This window comes from Hypomesus nipponensis, chromosome 9, assembly GCF_054491055.1.
Source record: "Hypomesus nipponensis isolate SF chromosome 9, ASM5449105v1, whole genome shotgun sequence".
Taxonomy (NCBI): Eukaryota; Metazoa; Chordata; class Actinopteri; order Osmeriformes; family Osmeridae; genus Hypomesus; species Hypomesus nipponensis.
The window spans coordinates 9,582,784-9,605,897 of record NC_140369.1 but is presented as its reverse complement, the minus strand read 5'-3'; the positions used below and the strand labels follow the sequence as shown (position 1 = coordinate 9,605,897).

General features: G+C 40.0%; 3 protein-coding genes across 3 annotated transcripts; all 3 read left to right on the top strand.

The window, feature by feature from the left end:
* LOC146272764 (E3 ubiquitin-protein ligase MARCHF9-like) lies at positions 1–6,395 on the top strand. The gene is made up of 4 exons (XM_084705613.1): positions 1–339; positions 4,831–4,986; positions 5,070–5,262; positions 6,061–6,395. The coding sequence occupies exons 1-4, from the start codon at positions 1–3 to the stop codon at positions 6,393–6,395; spliced, it is 1,023 nt and encodes a 340-aa protein (XP_084561739.1).
* Positions 6,396–7,694: 1,299 nt separating this feature from the next.
* On the top strand, positions 7,695–13,650 carry mettl1 (methyltransferase 1, tRNA methylguanosine). Its single transcript, XM_084706101.1, has 6 exons — positions 7,695–7,873; positions 8,095–8,219; positions 8,356–8,540; positions 10,294–10,407; positions 12,144–12,245; positions 12,354–13,650. Exons 1-6 carry the CDS (start codon positions 7,800–7,802, stop codon positions 12,468–12,470), a joined length of 717 nt encoding a protein of 238 aa, XP_084562227.1. The 5' UTR covers positions 7,695–7,799; the 3' UTR covers positions 12,471–13,650.
* Positions 13,651–17,381: 3,731 nt separating this feature from the next.
* On the top strand, positions 17,382–22,216 carry cyp27b1 (cytochrome P450, family 27, subfamily B, polypeptide 1). The gene is made up of 9 exons (XM_084705062.1): positions 17,382–17,620; positions 18,237–18,427; positions 18,824–19,020; positions 19,130–19,330; positions 19,824–19,987; positions 20,275–20,441; positions 20,617–20,698; positions 20,888–21,085; positions 21,166–22,216. The coding sequence occupies exons 1-9, from the start codon at positions 17,396–17,398 to the stop codon at positions 21,277–21,279; spliced, it is 1,539 nt and encodes a 512-aa protein (XP_084561188.1). The 5' UTR covers positions 17,382–17,395; the 3' UTR covers positions 21,280–22,216.
* Positions 22,217–23,114: the final 898 nt, after the last annotated feature.

Sequence of the window (23,114 nt, the reverse complement as noted above, 5' to 3'; positions counted from 1 at the left end):
ATGTTTAAGTACCGGATCCGTATGTTTTTCAATGAACTGAAAGTTCTGGTTTTGATGCGGTCTGGCTCAAGACGGAGTACCGATTCAGACGCAGACCCCGACAGACGAATAAGCATGCGAGGACTTAGTATGGGAGGCTGTGGATGGCCTCCATTCGATTGCTCAAACCGTGATGATGAAGAGGAGTACTATGGTACCGACCCTCGGCCTCGGAGCCTGGCATTTGAGGAGAAAGATGCGAAACTCCAAGCGGGCCTTGACGCCGTTTCGCTCACCAGTAGTTTGGACAGTGGCATGAGCTCACCGCAGTGCCGAATCTGCTTCCAGGGCCTTGAACAGGTAGGCTGGCTCAGAAGACCCTGTCCAATTGGTTTTGTGATGAACTTGGGTTTCATTCATCCTGCGTTAAGCCCCTAATTTTTTTTTTGATCATTGCATGAATCTGAGGTTAAATGAATACACACACGATGAACCCTCTAAGGTTCTCTGGTGGAATAGGGGGATATTGACAAAAGTAATCTAAACTCCCAGACATGACCCATGTTTCATAGGGTTTTGCTTTATTGACATCAAGAACATTGGTCAGATTCTAGTTTATTACAAAGTTGTTCAAAGAGTATAGGCTACTGAATGTAGAATACTTTCTACCTTTGTACGAAGACTTAATGTTATCCATCACTCTAAATTATGAACATTTACAAACATTGAGATGATGTATTAGTTTGAACTTGATATCCCACTTTTTGTTTACTGTAAACTGGGTGCCAGTTTGTGTTTTTACTCAATTTGGCAGCATTGTCCAAACATAAGCATTAAGATGGGCATCTGATCTGTTCCTTACCATAAGTCTCAGCAGTGTGACAGCTGAGCTCCTGAGAAAATGCTTTGACAGTAAACACTAAATGTCATCCTTGAAAGAGTGCGCAATACAAATTGTGTCAAATGAACAATGGAGTATGAGGGAACGACTTTAGGTAAAGTTGATGATTTTAGTTCTGAAAAGGACAATTGATTATTTGTGATTCTGGAGATTTAACACAAAAACTTGTGCAACTTTTAGCACAGATGTTCCATTTGCCAAGCATGGGGAGTGGTATTTTAGAAAATGTTCTGTTGCACCATGTCCAATGATATAGGGATCGTCAGAGGGAATCTAAAGAGACATAACCCTTGAACACTTTTAATTAGGCTTGGTTGTGTCCTTTGAAAGCAGACACGTGGGCATGGATGATAGAACAGAGATGACAACATTGCGTAGAGTTGATTTATAGGATTGTCATCATGGGGACTCGCTGTCCAGAAGAACAAGAGCAATGAAGAACACTGTAGACTCTTGTAGCTAGAGACAGCTGTGAAGCTGGAGCTCCTGAACACTATCACTGATTTCCGTCTATTTTTATTTTACCTTTCAATGGAAAGGATAATCCTTAAGAAAAATTTAATTGTCCTTTTATGGGGCACCTTTTTAATTCAGTCACCAGAAAGTATAAGAGCTTTGGGGGGTCATACAAAAGTAGTGAAAGTGGTGAGGTGAGATATGATCATTCTAAAATAAGAAGTCAATCAGATATGGTATTAAAAATCTTATTGAAAATACCCAATTGTTCTCTTATTAGCAGTGAGGTGTACATTCTGTGGCTCTGTGCTTTCTGCACGAGTGATGATGTGTAAGGCATTGGACTGCAGGCAGTATCTGACATTCTTTCAGCTTCTCTGGGGAGACATACTCTTAACCACAATGCTAAATGATGGACAACATGCAAATCAAAGGGTCTAAATCAAACTAATTTCTTGATTCCTGTGAATGATGGCCTCAAATGTTGATAGTGGTAGTAAGTGAGTGAGTGAGTGAGTGAGTGAGTGAGTGAGTGAGGGAGGAAGGGAGGTAGAAAAAGGAGGGAATGAGGGAGTAAGGTAGTTTGGGATGGAGCAAGTGTATAAAATGAGTAGTGTATGTACAGAACGTGTTTGTATGTGTGAGTTTGTGTGTATGTGTGGATAGTGTATCCTAAATAATTGGACCAATATGGACCAATGAGAGAATAAGATCATATTGAGATGATAAGAACTGGGGCAAAGTGTTGGGGTGGGAAGGATATGTACAGCTAAGAAAGTTGGACAGAAAGGGGTTCAGTGTGACAGTGGTATAAAGCTTACAATGATACATTTAATGACTAAAAAGTAAACACGTAGCCGTCATTTTGCATTCATAGGATTTATTTGTATCTGTGTAGTTACACCTCTGCATTGATGATAATTACCATATCAATTTCTAACTGTGTCAACAAGTGTAGTGACTGTCTTTGATTTTGCTTTGATATTGTCATGCCAGCACCTTTAAAATTCAGGGCCTCAATATTTTCATGGTGGTGTAGAAATATTGTTTCATTAAAACCAAGATTTCAGTTTACACATCCCTTGGAGAAATAAACAGATGTATTTTGAAGTGTACAGTTCCCCCTAAAACATATTTTTACATAGTTTCCCTTGCTCTTATATTTTGCTTCTCTAAATTGATTCATCAGGTTAAGGGGTCTTAACGGGGATGGCCTGGCATCCCTGGTGTTTGCCATTTACCTCGACAAACACAATTAACCATCTTGTCAGCGACCATGAAATATTCATGCTCATTAAGCCTGTGGCGGACAGCAGGCCCTCCGGGGTCCCAGGGAAGGTTTTAAGGCCCCGCTGACACTGTCAACCTTGGAGTGACATATGGACAGTCTGTGTCCTGTCTGATTTCTCTCTCTCCGTCACTATCCCACTTTTAGACATAATAGCCTTGTTTCTTGTTGCGGAATAGGTTGATAATTCCCTAATTATTATGATACCATCAGTTGATATGTATATTCACAGCACGTCTTAATATCTTTGACTTTTATAAACTTTTATGAAGTTCAACTGGTATCATGAGCTTATTGACAGGATTGTAATATTTGATTAACAGTGGCATTCATGCCATCCCTGGTTCACTGGTCTCCAGAATATTACACTCAGAGACATTGATGTTACCTAGCTGTCCACTTGATCTGATTCATCAACCCTCTCAAGCCCAGTGATGTAACAATGTTCTGTGACGAGGCACTTGGCACAAGACACCATGTGTAATCACATATTTGTCTCACACCCACTCAACTATGTGGTTACCAAGACAGATTCCAAACAGAAGGCCATGGGCAAATTGTGTATGCACCATTACCATTCCCTATGAGTAAGGTTCTGGTTTAGTTTACAGTTTAGTACTGAGTATAAAAAGTCGATCATTGTGGTGGTACAGTGCTGTTTGTCAAAAATAAAATGCTCATTTTGTCTGGGGCCAAATTTTAAAAGTGCTGGATCTAACTCGATCTCCTACAGCAAGTGTTTGTATACAACTGCTCACCTATAGGATAGTGTACTCTAAAACCTACATGACAAAGGTTTTGCTTTACCATGAAATGAGCAGCAGTCTGGATGTGCTATTTGGTGAAATAAATAACCCCGTATACAGGATCTGTTATCTTTCTAATTTGTGTTTCCAGAGTAAATTTAATTGTAAACTGTTTATCTTGAACAACATGAGCCATGGGATCTGTAGATGGCCGTGCCACGCCAGCAAACAGACAGGGAGACGTGAGCGCTGACTCACCAGCCACCCCTCCCTTTGTTACCCCCACCCTCTGCCTCTCTCCACACTCTCCCTCTGTACAGCAGCCCTGTGGCTATCTAGAATCTGAGCACACAGTGCAAAATGCATACTCACACATATACACAAACACACACACTTTGCAAAGACAGAGAGAGCTTTAACAAAACTCACAACAAAGCACGCTTGGTAAAGTAAAGGGGGATAGAGAGAGAGAGAGACAGAGAGAGAGACAGAGAGAGAGAGACAGAGAGAGGTAGAATGAGAACCCAGCAAGGGAGGGGGAAACGAGTGATGAAAAGATAAATTTATTTGCACTTTAGGCATTTGGAAAAGAGCAGGAACAAGAATGGGCAGACGGGGAGAATCATTATCACCGTGGTAATTCGGGCATTTCCAAAAACAAACTGTACAGGCTACACACAGCTCTGATACACTCTTTCATTCATCATCTCCGCTACATTTACTAGCTGTAATCCTCACAACATTTGCTGCTCTCTGTCTGCATTTTATTTGTCTACAGGCCATGGCCCATGACCTCAAACACAAAAAAACACGACTATGGAAGAAAAACTATGAGAAGGGTATATGTTTAAAACTGTTCATCAGTATCTATAGATTGTCAACAAAAGTTAAGAACAAATTACCATTGTTCTACCGAAATATCAATGTACACTGTTACTGTGAATTTTTGTATTACTGTCGTAGGATACCAGTTGTTATGTCTACTTTATTGCCCTTCTTGTGTAGGGTGATGCATGAAATACATCACAGCCTTTATCCATCAACTGACATTCATGGTCTTCTTAATATACACACCTGTATCCATCATAAATGTCAGTCATCTGTATGGACAATCACTGTACTCCATATGGGATTGTGTTATAGTCTGGAACTGTGGGAAATTTATACATAGAAACTATACTATAGAGATGCTTGTCCTTCAACCTTTCCTTATCATAGTGAATAACATTGGATGGGATGGAATTAAACACTATATGATGGGATAAGCCACTTGACCCTGACCCCTGACCCAAGTCAGTGGGAATGACGTGACATTGTGGTTGTTTATGTGCACATGATGTGACACCTGCTAAAATGGTGTTGGCCACCTCTCTATGGTTTCCGCAGTTAATTTCAATGGTACAAAATGTTTACAAAACAGTCTGCTGTTTCTGAGTCCTGTTGTTGTTTATGTTGTGTAGGGGGAGTTGCTGAGCCCATGTCGCTGTGATGGCTCAGTGCGTTGTACCCACCAGCCCTGCCTCATCCGCTGGATCAGCGAGAGAGGCTCCTGGAGCTGTGAACTGTGCTACTTCAAGTACCAGGTCCTGGCCATCAGCACCAAGAACCCACTGCAGGTAAATTGTGTGTGTCTGTGTTGATGTCAAGAACATCACGTTTGGTTTTTCTCACTCTCTCCCCCTCCCCTCTCTCTATCCAGTGGCAGGCCATTTCTCTGACAGTTATTGAGAAGGTGCAGATTGCTGCCATCATCCTGGGGTCTCTGTTCCTCATTGCCAGTATTTCCTGGCTTGTGTGGTCCTCCCTGAGCCCCTCAGCCAAGTGGCAGCGCCAAGACCTGCTCTTCCAGATCTGCTATGGCATGTACGGCTTCATGGACATTGTGTGCATAGGTAAGTGTTGTTAGTTTGGACTATGACTTTTGTTACAATAATCCTGTAGTGGCATAAGAGCGTACCAAAGACTATGTGATGTAACTGTGAGGCCAGCCAGATATAAGCATTGTTTAGCTGTTGACCTGAACTTTTGCACTATGGAGTCACTTGTTATTTAGTCTATTGGTGATGGTTGATAGTGATTGGTGTTCATGGTCTCTACTGTTGGTGTTTGTGTGTTTTTAATTACAGTTGGCAATGTGTGTGTGCATGCATGTGTTTGCGTGTGTGATAGTGTGTCTATGTGTAAAACAGAAGTAGTAAATCTGTGACCAGGGGCCTGTTCCATAGAGTGAGTTCACCGACAGTCTTGTTCGGTGAACTCGCTTTATGGAAGAAGCTCAAGATGAGTAATTTATTTGTTTTTGTCATTTTGGTTTGTTTGGTTTTTGTCGGTGAGGTCTGGTAGTAAAGGTCATAGTCTGTGTGATATGTTTAACCTCGCAAGTGTACCGCTGCAACAGAAGGGACTTGTAAATCCAGACTCTTTAAATATTTATCACATTTCTGCAGGGGTAGACTGCCTACATAAAGTGTTTTTTCCAGAGCAGATTTAACTTTCACCTCTTTTCTTTCTCTGCCCTTTTATCTTTTTTTTTACACTTTTTTTTCACTCTCTCAAAAACTCTTCTATTTCTACCTATGAAACTGTTCTTTTTTTATTCATTTCACTTGCCTGAATAATACATTTTTCTCTATCTCTTTCTCTCCTTCTTTCTCTGTCTCCCGCTTTTTCTGTCTGGTCCCTTTGTCCAGGCCTCATAATCCATGAGGGATCATCTGTTTACCGGATCTTTAAACGCTGGCAAGCAGTAAACCAGCAGTGGAAAGTTCTTAATTATGAGAAAGCCAAGGACTTGGGAGACCCCATCAGCTCCAGCAGTAAAGGTGGGGGGCGTGGCGGGAGGAACCCTCCCCATAGCTCATCCGGATCAGAGAGGGGAGGGCGAGCGGGCCAACGCGTTAGGACTATTCTCAACCACCACTGTGGCTACACCATCCTTCACATCCTCAGTCAGCTGAGACCCACAGATCCACGCATTACCTCCAATACCAACCGGGAGGTGGTCATGAGGGTGACCACTGTATGAGACTGGGTTGCATGGGGGACGGGGACTGAATGGCAAGGGACATCAGGGGGTTGGAGTGGAAAACAGCCAGCAACTTACCCTTAGACACATGCAACTTTCTCCAAGAACAGGAGACAACTCTTGACCTCTGGCCTCACCCTCTGCTCTAGTGTCTAACTGAGTCTCAGAGGGTGCAGTGAGAGGGAACTAACACAAGGGCATGGACGCAAACATCCTCTTCTTTCTGCTCCGGAAACCCCTAGTCGATACAAGGGGGGTAAGCAGCGCAGTGCTGAGGTTACAGACACTGTAGGACAAAGACATTAATGAGACATTGGACAAAAAAAGAAACATCTTCAAACAGCTGGAGGGCTTTCTCTTGACAGCTGAATTACACAAAACATTGTCATTATTCATGTTGTTCTGTTTTCTAAAGAAAAAATTGCTAATGTTGTTACATATTTTCATTTTAGCATCAGAAAATTGCAAGTTTTTTTTCTTATATACAACCCATGCCAGCAAATGGAAATCCTTCTCATTTACTTCACTTCTCAAATCCAGCCTTGTATCTACTTTTCCCCAACCCCTACTCCCTGTTGTGACAGTCATCCACTGTCCGTTACACTTGACTTCCAGCTACAAGCTGTCTAGGAAGGTCCCTTAAATATACAAGCAAACAAGTGCAATAAATCGATCAAATATGAATGACAAATAATATAAATTATTAAGGTTCCAAAATTACAATTCATCCTCTGCAATAAAGATATCTGACATGGTGTGTTGCATTAATTGTTTGTGTTACTCCATGACTCCTTTAAAAAAACATTATTTTTTTTTGCCGCGTTTCTGTTCCATTACTATTACATTAAGTAATACAAGTATTTAAACTAGACTGATCGTGGTAATTAATTAAAGTTTTAACATTATTTTAGTCAAAGTCAAGAATAAAGTAAGTTCACTATTAACAAAATGTAACGAATTGTAAGCTATTGATTATTTCGAAAGTTTGATTTGATTTATTCTGAACCCCAGTGCCTATGTGAATCCAACAGATGGCGACATAACCCTTTTGTTTTGGAATAGCTCATTAAAAAGAGATTGAGTCTCTTGATGAAAGGCCTTCTTTACACCACATAGATGTAGCACTTTTTCGTTGAACGAGACTCCCGACTACATTCAAGACTTTATCAACGATGAAAACATACAAGATCTGTATCAATTAGTTTTGCGCAATTCTCCAAGCAGTGCCACCTGGTGGTAGACTATAAAATGAAGGAGTGAATAAACCAATCAGGGCCCACTTATCCCAGTGACGTTAAAATGATGCGACTGTTAAAATAAACGTGGCTTTGTTTGTGACTGTAGCATTACATTTTTAAACACAGTAACATTTATTTTCAAAAACCCTTTTGCTACAATATAATCATGTCCATGCCTCAGAAGCGTTACTACAGGCAGCGAGCCCACTCCAATCCAATGGCGGACCACACATTTGAATAGTAAGTGAAGCTCGTTGAAGACGGCTAGCTGGCTAGAGTAAAAAATGTAGTCCAACAGTAACAGTCAGAAAATCACTGATGTAGCTAACAAGCAAGCCCATACGATGATGTCTTACAACTTGCTTAGCAAATAATTATTTCAAATACATAAGGAGGGCAATATTTTAGACTGTTATATCATCTTTGCGTTTACAGTTGTTTGTTCTATCTCTATGTGTCAGTCCAGTTAGTCCAGATGAGATGGATTGGTCCAGTTTGTACCCTGAATTCTTCAGCAACGCGTCAGAAAATGTGACATCTCAAGTAGAGTTTGTAGACATTGGCTGCGGATATGGTGGCCTGCTAGGTAAGTGTTTGTTAACATACTTACGTACAAAAAATCTTAGTCTGAGTTAAAAAAAACTTTTTTTATTTGGTGGTTGGTTATTCTATCTCACCCAGTTCCACACATACAACTTTTTATTTTATTTTTTATCTCTCAGTGGAGTTATCACCGCTCTTCCCTAACCAACTCATCCTTGGCCTTGAGATCCGTGTGAAAGTGTCAGACTACGTGCAGGATCGTATTCGCTCCCTGCGCGCAGCACATCCAGACAGTTACCAGAACATAGCCTGTTTGCGTAGCAATGCCATGAAATACCTTCCCAACTTTTTCACTAAGGGTCAGGTAGGTTCTTGTGTCATTTGCATCATTACAAAGTACATTTATATAACAACTTTTGCTATTTTTAGGCATTATCTTCTTATTGTACAGTAATACTTGACCGTAGTATAGTAGCCTGTTCAAGGGATTGAACAGAAATTATATGAATCATCCCTTGAGTGTCTTGTAATAATTGTACTAGTATAGTGAATGTGGTGTGTATAAAAGTTTTACAATGTCTACTGGCTTCTACTGGCAGTTGTGGGTATTGGCTCAGCATTAGGGGTCAAAATTGTTCTGGGTCAACAGCAGGATGTAAACTTAACTAACACCTTGAAGTTAGAATTGGGTGTAATTCTTTCCCCAGACCATGATGCTCATTTAGGTCAAGGCTACATTATATCATGAATAGATTTGTTTAATCCACAGTTTGGGTTTCATAATGTTGACCCACATTTCCAGTGTCACAAGAACCATAGGTAAATGTAGTATTTAGGGCCCAACTTTGAAGAGTTTATCCATTTCAAATTAGCTGTATTAATCTGTAGCATGAAATAAAGCATCAGCTTATATTGTGGTTCCCTGTACCAGGATATCAGAAAAAAATAGGTTAAAACTGAGGGTCAGATGGCTGAGCGGTTAAGGAATTGGGCTATTAATCAGAAGGTTGCTGGTTCGATTCCCGGACGTGCCAAATGAAATTGTGTCCTTGGGCAAAGCACATTACCCTACTTGCCTCTGGGGGAATGTCCCTGTACTTACTGTAAGTCGTTCTGGATAAGACTGTCTGCTAAATGACTAAATGTAAATGTTACCTTGAATGACTTCTGGAGTCTAGATATCTGTAATGAAGCTGAATTAAGCAATAATTATTTAATGAGAATACATTTGACTGTCATTACCATATGATATATGCTAGTAGACGGTGTTAGTCCGTGTTGTTGACTCAAAGCTTGCTAAAAACACATTTACAGTTCATTTAAGGGTAATATTCTTATACAACTTTTTTGTGAGTGGTTTCAGACAATTAATTTAGTTCCAGCTGTCTTAGTGTGATTCACAGACATTCACTTGGCTTGAATATAAAGGTTAAATTGTGATGCTGTCATTCAGTCTAACCCATTTTAAGTTAAGGTTTACTGCTAAGAAAAAACACTGACATACTCAACACTTTTGCACACAAATAGCAGCCCTTCAGCTATGGTAGTGCACTCACTTGCATGATGTAAGTGTCAACTACTTTCTATTCCCTCAACAAAAAAATTCTGGTACTTTTTAAAACTCTGAGATCACTAATTAAAACATTACGTTTTTTCCAGCTCACGAAGACAGGGGCCTTGTACCAACCCCCTAGGGCTGTGGCAGTCCCCAGTGATTATACCTCCCCCCTCTTTATGTGACATTATTTATTTAAACTAATAAAAAGTAACTGCAATGGGTTTAATATAGCAGCCAGACTAATATTAGTGGAACCTGCTAGTTGTATACTGCTTGTTGAAGCAGGAGTCAAAGGGGGACTTTATCTTAATAAAAAATCAGTAAGAGGGAAATTCCAGTGCTGCATAACAACTAAAACCAAAGTATTATGAGGTCTATTATAGTGCTGACTGTTCACAAGTTGAATATAAATTGCAGCTATATTATCATCACCATTTAAAACAAAGATGAGATGCATACATATTTAGAAGATGGAGTAAAGAAAGGAAGCATTTTATGGATCTTATCTTGCCATACAATAGTCTGATCTCAATGTCAAAATGTTTTCACTCTCTTGCAGCTCAGTAAGATGTTCTTTCTCTTCCCTGACCCTCACTTCAAAAAGACCAAGCACAAGTGGAGGATCATCAGTCCCACTCTACTAGCAGAGTATGCCTTCACACTGAGAGTTGGGGTAAGAGCATAGCACATACATGGGGCGTTAGTGGGTCCTAAAGCCAGGTGTTGAATTAGTATTGTTGCGCAAGAGGATCAGTCTTAGTTTGTCATATCCATTAGCAACGCTTAAACATGATGTATCAGGTTTGTGTGCCTGACCAAAGAAATAATTCACTGGAGCTGTCTAGCTACCTTGGCTGTCAAATATACACGCATAACTCCTGCCATTGACACATTTTTTTTTTTTTTACGGAGCCCATAGTATTTGTAGAATTGGCTTCACTAGATTTAGCTGTTTTTGTTTATTTGTGTAGTTAGTGCATGCACAAAGCTTGTGTTGATTCATACGTTACACTTATGAATATTGTTTGTGAAAAATATGTCCTTTAAAAGAACAAAAACACTCCACAACACAATGTAGTTGTCGTTTGTGTAGAAGCCTACTATACAGAACGCTACACAATAAAAGCGTCAGGGGAAAGACTATACAATGCAAAACACTAGTAAGCCTAAAGAACATCAAGACAATTGCATCACAAAAAGTTCCTGCCTCTTTTCTCTTTCTCTTTGGGGGAGGGGGGGGGGGTAAATGCGTTACTTATAAGGCAAGGCTAATTAAAATTGAAACTATTTTGTCTTTGCGTACATTAGGGTCCAAAAGTCTGAGACCATATTGAACATTTAATGGGGGAATTGAAGCCTGAGAAAGCCAAGGATTCTGTGACATCAAAAGCTACTTTTTGGAACTTTGTCAAATCATGCTGGGTTTTCATGCACAAACTTGAAGTTCATGCCAACTCAAGTGAATTCTGTCATTAAAGCAAAAGGGGGACATACTAAATATTAAGAAGAAATTAGAAAAAGTATGTCAATTCTTTCTACTTTCAACAAGACAAATCTTATTAAATTGGAAATTGCAAAATAGAAGTATCTTGACTCGTGGTCTCAGACTTTTGGACCCTACTGCAAGTACACTGCACATTTAAAATGGTTCTCTGGATATTTGAAGAACAATGGGAGGCTTGTGTGTGGTTTGGAGTTTTTGATATGCCCCCAGCCGTGTGTGTGTGTGTGTGTGTGTGTGTGTGTGTGTGCGTGTTTGTGTGTATGTTGGAGAGAGAGTGAAAGAGACCTGCACACACAGCACTGACAATCTGACATGAGGCCAGATACTGATTTACACTAAGGGGGTGGATAGCAGTGTAGATAATTTTCCTTTACGGCAGTTGAGACTAAAACATTGACCCACCCTGAAAACGCACATTCTGTCATGTACACCCCCTTTTCCATATTTCCCCTCCTCCTGGCCTACTTTGAAACGCTACATCACTGAGATAACTTTTGCCATTGTGTAAATCTGTGCCATGGTAGAGGGTTCCAAGAAATCAGTCTTCTAATAATACTCTCTGTCTACGCTCCAAAGTAAACTACAATGACACAGGTGATAAAGCTCTGGGTTTTCATTAGGTTATTCCTGTCATTTTGGGGGACAGGACTTTGCACTTATGCACAATATTACAGCCACATCATCAAAGTTGATGCATGAAAAATAAAGATTAATGGAATACCTGAGGTCTTTGCATTTAAAGCCTATTTAGAAGGGTAGGCATGCTCCACATTGTGCCACAAACCAGATATGTGGTCAGATATCAAAGTTGCAGAAGAGTTATGAATGTAATATACCTCACATGTTATAGGTGGTGTTCTATGCAGCATATATGTGAGGCCCAGTGTTTTGTGTGGTCCACCCAGGGTTTGGTGTACACCAATACTGATGTGGAGGAGGTGCACCTCTGGATGGTGAAGCACTTCTCTGAGCATCCGCTGTTCACACTTGTTCCTGATGAAGATCTGGTAAGTTGACTAGGGCCATTGATTGTTTACATTCTTTAACACTGGAGATTCAATTCAGCTGGTTTTATGTTTACCTGTTTAAACCTGCAATTTTCTGTTGTGTTGCAGGTTGGTGATGTCATTATTAGTCGCCTGGGAACGTGCACAGAAGAGGGCAAGAAGGTACAGAGAAACGGGGGGAAGAACTATCTTGCCGTTTTCCGGAGGGTAGAAGATTGTAACTAAAAAAACTCCTGCGTATCACAGAATCTTTTTAGTTCTGGACATTTTTATATAAGCTTGAACATGGCTCAAGTGGTTTCCATGCAAGCACTGCAAATGGATGACCAGCTACATCTTTTTCAGAACCCATCGTTCTGTTTCATTTATTATATTTCATTGATGAACAGGAGCTTGTTCGACATCAACGTGGTCATTACTTTTATTTGTTTTAGGATTTGTGGGATTTAATCTTTTTTTTTTTTTGTTGCAATTCTACTGCTAAAAGTTGATTTGTACATTTTTCTTCACAGAAATTAAAATAAATCACTTATCTATTTAACCAATGCTCAATCCTGATTATATTAAATTTAATAAATCTCTGGTTCCCACCCAAGCCTCAAGTCGCTTTTCATTTTAATTACTTAAAATGTAAATTACTGTAATAGATGCAATGACTTTTTCTAAAACCTGATGTTGAGCCACCACATCCAGAAAGAGCTGCAATAGAACAGGAGCAACTGAAATTGATAGTAATTGTCTGAAATTAAGACAAGTTCTCTTCTCAAATGCATATGTAAATATAAGTATCTGCTATGGCCTGGATGATCATGTTCAACTGTATATTATCAAATTGTAGGTTACATGGTTGGATGTGTTGTCACTGGGAGGAGTTTATTGTGGGATAACAGATTTTAATTTCCCAGAACCGTGACCTGGAAACGGATATGCCATGGCAAGGGGGTTTGTTTCATTTGCCATAGCATTAAACAAAACATCTAGATGACTGGCATATGTAAAGGTACTCCAGATATATAAATATGTGTAATTATGTTGTGTGCATTATATCTATGTAGTTGTTGTGTCTGTGTGAGGCTCTATATAGACTGTAACACATTTCCTTGGAAAAGGACAATAAAGCATACATGTAACTGTTCCCTCTGCAGCTGTAAGGGGGACAGGACAGCACATGTCTTCATGGTGGAATCCCAATGTCAAGACGGGAATTTATAATGTTACCAAAGCGTCTGTCTTTCTCTGTTTTCCTCCCTTTTTCCCCTCCTTCTCCCCCTCTCACTCACAACAATTAGAGGGCTAAAAATCCCCTAAACCTCCTTAAAGGATTTTATGTTAAGTCTCATTACCCCATTAAATTCTTCCCTGACTAATATGTTAAATAAAGAAAATGTGTTAAACTCTAGTAAAACTAAGAGTTGTGTTTGAGTCAAGTAAGGGTTATTGTCAAAAATTGTCTCAAGATCCTTTTAAAATATGGTTATATACATAATAGTTGGCATGTTTACATTGTACAGGTAGGTGATCAATGCAATGATATAAATTTGAAACCCATTTAAGTATCTCACCCTTTATGAGCATAAATTGAAAGCAGATGGATCATAGTGGCTCTGGTGGGCTGCTTATGGACAGCAGGTGCCTCAGTAGACCTTTCGACTGATCAATACTGCAATGTAGATATGGAATCCACCCAGCTGTGTGTGTCTTCCTGGAGCTATTCAGAGCCAGCATTGGCTGATATCACAAGCATTCCTAAAACCCAATCTGCACTTCTGTGAATGTGAAGTCAGCCGGCAGGCAGTGTTTTATTTCTAATTTCCTGTCAGTTCTGGGTAAATGCAATTATTCACCATGCACATGTGGCCAAACATCCAGCAGGGTCCTCCTGAGCACATATATAGCTAGCTGTACAAGCGTGTGTGTGTTTGTTCATGTGTGTGTACACGAACACAGCTAACACTATTTAAACAGCCTATGACATTGAGATATGTTGTTCCCTGCTGTTCCCAGCTGGACTGCCCCAACAAAGCTCAGCTATTTTCATTGCTGTAGTCAGTATACTGTTTAGATTGGTGTTCATCCTCCACTTATTATTCTTGCTTGTAAAATTGTATTTTTAAATTCTTTAGAAATGTGATAGAATTTGAGAACTGTATAGTAGAACTGATCTTCAAGCTGTGGTCCGTGTAAGTAGTACAGTGAATTATTCCCAGACTTACTCTATTGGTAACTCCTAGTATCTGACTCAGTTGATCAAATAATCACCAATATGCTAAATAGAGATTACTTAAGTTGATTATGCCTCTTTCGACCAAGGTGTTTGTTGTGTCTGGAACATGCAAAATGTACAAGGGGTCAAAGGTGAGTTTCCCTCCCTGCTTGTTTACAGATGCAGCTGTTCACTATTGTAGTCAGTGTCACAACAAACACACCACTCACCACTTTTCTGTAACTTTACAGCCCACTTAAAATAAGGTTACAGGTAATACAGTAAAATCCACCACCCCTCTGCATTCTTTCAATCACAACATTGAGGAAACTTACATTTAAATAAAATAACAACATAGCTTTTTGGATTGACGGAAAGTCAGAGTCAGTCTCATTGAAAATTGAAATATATATTGTCAATTTAAAGATGAGGCCGAACCATGTTCAGTCTCTGTAAGCTTGGAGAGAGTAATTACAGGGGTTCGATTTTTCAAACATGCCTCTTCATGTGCCAAAGGCAGACATCAGAATAGACCCCATCCCATAAACACTCCCTTCCTCACCAGGATACTAGAGAATAAAAAAAAAATACTCACTAAGACATTCAGACTGATACGACACACACGAACACAGAGGTGTGCACACACACATACACTCCCCTACCAGTGCAAAAAAGACTGTGCCAATGAACTTTCACACACAAAGCTGGGAGCAATAGCCACGCATGGGCACTATGCCAATGCAGAACAGGTAAAGACATCTCAGGCTATCCCCATTGGTCTCCAACTGGGCCACATCAGAGCACCACACTGCCGCCCAAGGAGTCCTATTCTTTGATGGGATTTCATATTACGTTTTTCATAATCAATGGTAATCTCCTTCACTCTCGCAGAACCAAATAAGCTAAATTGGTCGACCATTTAGTCATTGAGCCATAAGTTCAGATGGTGTCAGCTTCATGTGTGGTCCAGAAAGCAGAATAAGTTCAATATAAAATAGGTGTTTATGAACAATAGTTGACTCTCAAGATATGTGTGACCCATATACTGTTGGAGACTGGAAATATGTATCATTTGTATTTCTTATTCAATAGTCCATTAATAATCGTGCGCCATCCTAACTGGGCATTGATGGATGACCATTAGATAATATGAAGGACGAGTATGCAATACAATCCTTTTATGTTTATCCAATTTTTCCTTTTTGTACTCAAATGCTAATACCAATACATAACCAGAATTCAACACTTTGTTCCATGTAAACACAACAGATGATTTATTGGACATTTCCGTATTCCGTACCTACTTTTAGCAAAATCATCTCTTGATAGGAGAAGAGGGCTTGTTATGAGCCTGCTTATGTTCAAAAGGAACATTTCAGAGGTCACTTGTTATCTTGTAGAATTAATGATGACTAAGTGTTCTACATTAAGTGACCAATTGACGTTGGCTTAATATTGTTGATGGTCTTGTGTACATATCAACACCTCTTTCCGGAAAGGTTATTTAATCTTTGCTGTCAGTTGGACTATTAACCCCTCTTTTTCAGACATCTATATGACAAATTATCTTCCAGTTTCATAAATGTCTGTCTTAGTTCAAGGCTTGTAAACACTGGCTTGGCATTGGAGGGGTGCCATAAAGTATATAGAACTCTGGAGTATATAGAACTGCCAATTTGTGTGTCAACTGAGACTTAATACACTGTCATACAGAAAAATACAAATTATGTTTGTCTGTGGAGATTCATAATCATGAAGTCCAAATTTCATCCATTGATTATGTTAATGACCCTCTTAATTCAATACACTTGTTGCTGAGAAGTAGGCCTACCACCCTCCATTGCTGAAAATAAATAGTACATACTTTCAACTAATTGTGTAATTGTGCTGATTTTGGTCTCAGGAGGCAACTTACATCTGGAACCAAATCGTGCGGCTGGTTCAAGTAACAAGTTCAAGTTCTGTTAAAATAAGGTAGACACGTTAACCGTTCATGATGACCTTTGATCTGGTGATGATTTGTATGTGCCAATTCACGTCTTCCTCCCAATTCTCTGTATTTTAATATTATTTTTACAACGTATTGGTGAAATAGGACCTGAAAGCTACTTTCTGACAACCCTCTATCAGTTCTTAGGCAACAACACGCCATATCTGTGCAGGCCTTCTCGGATAGTCTTTTTTGATGCAAATTCTCTGAAAAGCAGATACATCTAAGAATTAAGGTTGTCTATGTTTACCACATGAAACATGGAAGCAAATATCCACACTGATTCCGAGTACACAATATTACTTCATTGCGCACACATGACGCCTTGGAAAGGTTCCATACTACTGAGGAAAATAAATTGGGTCAGGATTTTCTCTCTCGAGCAAAGACTAGGAAGGCCGACTCAGCAAAAGTGGTCTACTGCTATTTCTTAATTGACTTCTCAAATTCTTATGCTGGTTTATGGTCAAAGGACACACATCAATAGTTCTAAATGCGCTCAAATGTACAGGCCTATGCAAAGGAAAATTGTAAAAAATGGCTGTACATTAATACCTTTTGTTGAAAATAGGGTATATTTACTGGTAGCACACATTAAACAAAAATTGTATTGGCGTTATCAATTATCATTCATTCATATCTGATATAACAGTTTATCAGCCAACAGACTCGCAACTTATTTACTCTCCACGTGCGCTCTTTTGGGTTGGTCTTACTTGAGCAAACTGATTGGACACACCTTCGAAATAGTCCACGCCTACATCGCGCCAAACTCACCATGGGGCGGGGGTTACTTGAAGATAATGCTGTGATTGGCCTAGAATATGAAAATGTACAACTTTAGCCTACGGGGTTCGTGAGACTTGTACAATGATCACGATACGTGCATTATAAAAACTGTGTCTTTATGAAAGATGAGCACCGACATCCGACAGACTTGCCTCCGACAATCAGTCTATGCTAATAGCCAAGAAGATGCTGCAGCAAGCACTGAAAGCGTCCGGTCGGAGTGCGTCTCCTCTGATAAAGTGTATGGAGAGGTGGGCTGAGATTGCAGCCGGCAAAAAGAATACTAATGCAAACCCGGTCAAGACTTTAAAGGAGATGCCCGGACCCTCGGTCGGCCACTTTGCATGGGACCTCTTCGCCAAACGGGGATTATCTCGCCTTCACCAACTGCAGGTAAAATGGGAATTGTCAACAACAAATTCATCATATTTCCCTTTCACGAAGTTCTGACACACAGAGGATGCCTTATTTCCCAGTGTTCATGGATTGCATATAACTCGTATTAACCTCTATTGTACCGCAAGATTAAGTACACCAGAGACTGTGTACAATGACCAATGTCACAAGGCTTTACTTACACTGTGATAATCAACCAAAGACAAGTACTCTGAAATGATAAGGAAAGCTCCAACCCCACATTCAGCATGTGTTATATTGATTGATTAATTGATTAGTGGCATTTAGTTACATAACATTGCTTAAACTTAAGGACTTTTAGATTACATAAGGTTCTTCTGTTATAGAACCACACATAAAATCAGGAGGGGTTTAAATACATTAAACCTGAAGGCTTATTTCCATTTTCGTACCTCAACAGTTTATCCCTTGAGCTGTTTGTTAGTCAGTGGATTGGGGTTCCTACTTCAATGACGTTAATTTATTTATCAATAAATACGTCAATAATAATCTCGAACATATATTAAATGATACAAACAAATAATTAATTACAAGTATACAACATGTATTTTTCCTTACAAGTTTATACATTATGTTGTTTTTCTGTTTTCAGTTGGAAAGTGTGCGGCGCTATGGGCCCATGTGGAAGGCCAGTTTTGGACCCATCCTAACAGTGCATGTTGCTGAGCCAGGGCTCATAGAGCAGGTGTTAAGGCAGGAGGGGCAGCACCCCATGCGCTCTGAACTCTCCTCCTGGAAAGACTACAGGCAACTCAGAGGACATGGCTATGGCCTCTTGACTTCGTAAGTTGTCTCCACTCCACTCCTCCACACCTTTCTTCTACGCTTAAATTCTTCCCCTGTCTGGGTCTGTCAGTGCCAAATGGTGAAGATTTTACAAAAGGCTTGAAATTGGAATTCAAACTTACGATCCTACAATTATTTGTTTGCTTACTGTATGCACCAATTGGTTCTGAGTTCACAAGGCTAATACATTTTTTGAGTGGTCAAAGCATCCGAGCAGGTCGTGAACCCTATTTCACTGTTGAGCTTCCTTGGCCTAACTTCTGACAGAAATCCATCTTAACACCTATACTGTAGATTCACTTGAAAAGTGGCCCAATTCCATCTTTTATTATTCAAAAGTGACTGTGATATATACTGATTCATCTAAGCCTCTTGAATGATATGTCCACACAGTGAGGGGGAGGAGTGGCAAGCAGTGCGGAGTCTCCTGGGAAAGCACATGCTGCGGCCACGGGCAGTGGAAGCTTACGATGGAACCCTGAACAACGTTGTCAGTGACCTCATTGTCAAGCTCCGCCTGCGCCGACGCCAAGATCCCCGAGGTCTTGTTACTGACATTGCAAGCGAGTTCTACCGCTTCGGCCTAGAGGGTAAGACATAACACAGTCTGGATTGAGTCCGATTGAAGCTGAAGTAGCGAGCACAAACCTGATGAGACTTTCCTCTCACCTTCTCATCTTTATCTCTGTGTGTCTTTAGGGATTTCCTCAGTGCTGTTTGAGTCCAGGATCGGTTGCCTGGATCCTGTTGTTCCCACAGAGACAGAGCGTTTCATCCAGTCCATCAACACTATGTTTGTCATGACGCTTCTCACCATGGCGATGCCCAGTTGGTTACACCAGCTGTTCCCCAAGCCCTGGGACACCTTCTGTCAGTGCTGGGACTACATGTTCCAATTTGGTAAGGTGCCATTTTGGATAATGTCATGCATAGTCTAAATTGATTATGTTTGTACTTTGTTTTTTTTTAATGAAATATAAAAAAAATTAAAAAGCATAGAGCGGGAGATAAACACTAACCAAAGAGTGAGCAATTCCCATTAATAACTCTCAGGCTTGGTGGTAGTCCACCATAGTCTGGAAAAACGCATTGTTCGTTGCGGTTCACAGTCTGGTGACTGTGTCATTCAGCCTGCTTTCACACAGTGTTGCTGAACTGCATTTTTGAAAATGGAATTAGCATTCTCATCAACTACTCCAGTGCCTACACATATTGCCCTTATTGTTTTATAATGCTTTTGCAGGTCAAGAAGGCACAAGGCTATGTGGGCCACTCATTACCAATAATCTCTGTTTTAATCTGACAAGCATTCTGTTTTTTTCAGTTAATCTCTAAAGACCCCCTTAGGATCTGTCTGGATTCTCACCCTGACCCTTGACCTCTGTCCTTCCAGCTAAAGGTCATATTGACCAGCGTCTTAAGGAGGAGGCAGAAAAGCTGGCTCGAGGAGAGGAAGTGAAGGGACGCTACCTTACTTACTTCCTGTCTCGAAACGGGCTACCTATGAAGGCTATCTACAGTAACATCACAGAGCTTCTCTTGGCCGGGGTAGATACGGTAAGAAAGAGCAGTCTTGTTGCTTTCACCTAAAGATGTATTAAACCATTTCATCAGTCGTCAGTGCCCACCTTTTACAAATCTCTTCTTTACAGTTAATTACAGTAAAAAATAATATATAATAGTAAATTAATGACATTGCCCATCATACGTTTTATCTTTATATCATCATAAGCAGGAATCTTCACAGTTAAGTAATCTGCAGCTTTCCTGGGGAGGAGATATTACAGTAATGACCCCTGACCTACTGTTCTGCTCTGCCCGTGTGTCTGTCATTGTGTGCACAGATCTCCAGCAGCATGTCATGGTCACTGTATGAGCTCTCCCGTCATCCTGATATCCAGAACACTCTCAGGGAGGAGGTGCTGACTGTGCTGGCAGGTCGGAGCATACCTGGGGCTGCAGATGTGGCACGCATGCCTCTCATGAAAGCAGTGGTCAAGGAGGTGCTGAGGTGAATATAATGACATTGAATAGATAGATGGTCTTTGCATGTTAGGAAGGGGAGTCATTCACATTCAGTCCTTGTGGGTAAAGAATGTTGTTTAAACACAACATCAACTACAACAAAACTCATTAAGTTAATCAATCAGCCAATTCAATGATTTGTTATGTGATCATTTATTCAGACTTTATCCTGTGATTCCTGCCAATGCGAGAGTCATCACAGAGAAAGATATCCAGGTCGGCGGTTACAACATCCCTAAAAATGTAAATATTCATCTAATGTCAAATACGATTCTCCTATAACATGTGTATCATGTTCAGTTCACCATTGCATAAAACAGGCTATTAGATGATTAATTTCCCATCAAGGAATAACATATACATTGGAATTAGCCTTAAATTAATATATCAGTTTAATTCCTTCATCACTGATTTCATGACTGTCTCATCTAGACACTGATCACGCTGTGCCACTTTGCAACATCCCGGGACCCTGCAGCGTTCCCAAACCCAGATGCTTTCCAACCCCAGCGCTGGCTAAACCGGGATGCGGGGCATCACCCTTATGCCTCTGTGCCTTTTGGAGTGGGAAAACGCAGCTGCATTGGCCGCCGTATTGCTGAGCTTGAACTCTACCTGGCACTGGCACGGGTGAGCAGACACGACCTTCCTTAATGCCTTCATTGATCACATAAATTGTCATTTGTTTACATCTTTACTCTTTTTCTTAGATTCTGATCCAGTTTGATGTGAAGCCAGACCCAGATGGTGGTGCAGTGAAACCTATGACACGGACACTGCTGGTTCCAGAGAGCAACATCAACCTGCAGTTTATTGAACGATGATGACCCACTCAACTGTTGAGTTTTGTGACCATAGTCAAGAACCCCATTTTTCTCAGAGTCGGACAGCAGTAGAGGAAGGGGGAAATTATTGGAGCTGTGAGCATGTTGGATCACAGTACACCATGAACAATGTAGCTCGGACCAGAGCACAACTACAGCCCCCTATGCCAGAAGACAAGGTCCACGGCTCTCCAGATGCAGGGTTCAGACACAAGACCCAGGCCTGGTTTAAGATTAAGTTGATTCAGCGTAAAGCAGCAGATATTGAATGAAATGTAGAAATGTATTTCCATGCAACATTAAGTTCTTAACATGCAAGCAATGTACTTTTATGCTCTGGTTTCTACGACGGTGAACTATAGTATTTATCTCTGAGTAGTAGGTCAATTTTTAATTAGCAGTACTGAATGGCCACTTTTTTGCACATGTACACTAGAAATAAAGGCACGCATGTCTTGAAACTTTACAGGTCAAAATGCATACAACTTTAAACTTGAAAATGCATCAAGATAAAATACTGGCCATGGCATTGGAAGGTATTTGTCCTACTATATGGTTATGTTGATTTATTCTCGGTTAAGTTGAAGCCCTTATTTTCTATTTAGATTTTTTAAATATAGTAAATCATTCCTTAGCTGAAAATATGTCCAAAGCATGCATGAACAAGTGTTATCTAAATAGCAAATGTTATCATATTAAGCTCATTGTGTCCTTAAAGATTACCTATATCATGGTCATGAGGTGCATGAAAGGTGCTTTGCAAGAAAGGCAGCTAGTAAGAATATCCCTTGCTGGGTATACTTACTCTTCTCATATGTGTTTAACCTGTGTCACTGTTAGTTTAGTTTTTTATGAAAATTATGAATTTATATATGAAATGTGCTCATGTGTATTTGTGAAATGTTCTGTCTGTATGATAAAATTGTCTGTTACTGTACTATTCTTTATTCTTGTTAATTAACATTTTGAGATAACAGATAAACCTTTTTCACTTCTACACTAGGTCTTCTAACCGATATCTAGTTGCAGTTGACCTCTGACATTCATATGGACCAATATTTAGACATGCAGTCTGGTGATTCTGAGAAAGACACTACTGAGTATCACTGTACTCATGGACAAGTCCATGGGGACGTCGTGCTACAGTGCATCTGTTTGGGTCAATAGCTTGCAACACCAAACTGCTCCATAGTAATCTTAAATTCTGTCACAATTGACCCACATTGGTTTTTAAAAATGTTAGGACTGACAAAAGAGTTATGCAGCTGGTAATTCACACAACTAATGCATTTCAAGACAGTATTTTCAAAATTTCAATGTGACTTTTTACAATACATTTTGCATTAAGCATGCAGAACATGAACATCAAGCTAAATGTTGTTTTGCTGTAACACATTTGTTAATACAGTCTGTCCATTGCATAGTGTAAGTTAGAGTAAGAATTATATACAGCTGTTGTGTCATTGCTTGCTCTTCTCCACCACTATGGATTAACTCTGCAGGATATGTGCTTGACAGCAGTTGGGAGGCAGAGTTGGAACTGATCAGAAGTGTTAACAGTGTGCCAGAGAGGGTACAATTTTGGAGGAAATTGTGAGGTGTACTTTTAAAATGTTTATTACTATATCAACTCCAAACCTATTGTTTAAACTAATATCAAACATCCAGACATTTAAAGAAAACATAATGTGTGTACTTCTACAATCTAGATGATCCTCTGACCTGGTTTAACATATTAGACCTGGCCTTCTATTAGTAAATCGGGATGCATTATTAATACCACGTTCTTACTTTCACAAAACGTCAAGCCACTTACGTCTTTTGCATCTTATCTA

Bases quoted from the DNA above. Each gene is read 5' to 3' on its own strand.
- LOC146272764 (XM_084705613.1), top strand. From the start codon at position 1: ATGTTTAAGTACCGGATCCGTATGTTTTTCAATGAACTGAAAGTTCTG. The intron at 340-4,830 runs GTAGGCTGGCTC...TATGTTGTGTAG, and splicing joins GCTTCCAGGGCCTTGAACAG to GGGGAGTTGCTGAGCCCATG. The intron at 5,263-6,060 runs GTAAGTGTTGTT...CCCTTTGTCCAG, and splicing joins CATGGACATTGTGTGCATAG to GCCTCATAATCCATGAGGGA.
- mettl1 (XM_084706101.1), top strand. From the start codon at position 7,800: ATGTCCATGCCTCAGAAGCGTTACTACAGGCAGCGAGCCCACTCCAAT. The intron at 8,541-10,293 runs GTAGGTTCTTGT...ACTCTCTTGCAG, and splicing joins ACTTTTTCACTAAGGGTCAG to CTCAGTAAGATGTTCTTTCT. The intron at 12,246-12,353 runs GTAAGTTGACTA...GTTGTGTTGCAG, and splicing joins TTGTTCCTGATGAAGATCTG to GTTGGTGATGTCATTATTAG.
- cyp27b1 (XM_084705062.1), top strand. From the start codon at position 17,396: ATGCTAATAGCCAAGAAGATGCTGCAGCAAGCACTGAAAGCGTCCGGT. The intron at 17,621-18,236 runs GTAAAATGGGAA...TTCTGTTTTCAG, and splicing joins CTCGCCTTCACCAACTGCAG to TTGGAAAGTGTGCGGCGCTA. The intron at 19,331-19,823 runs GTAAGGTGCCAT...CTGTCCTTCCAG, and splicing joins GGACTACATGTTCCAATTTG to CTAAAGGTCATATTGACCAG.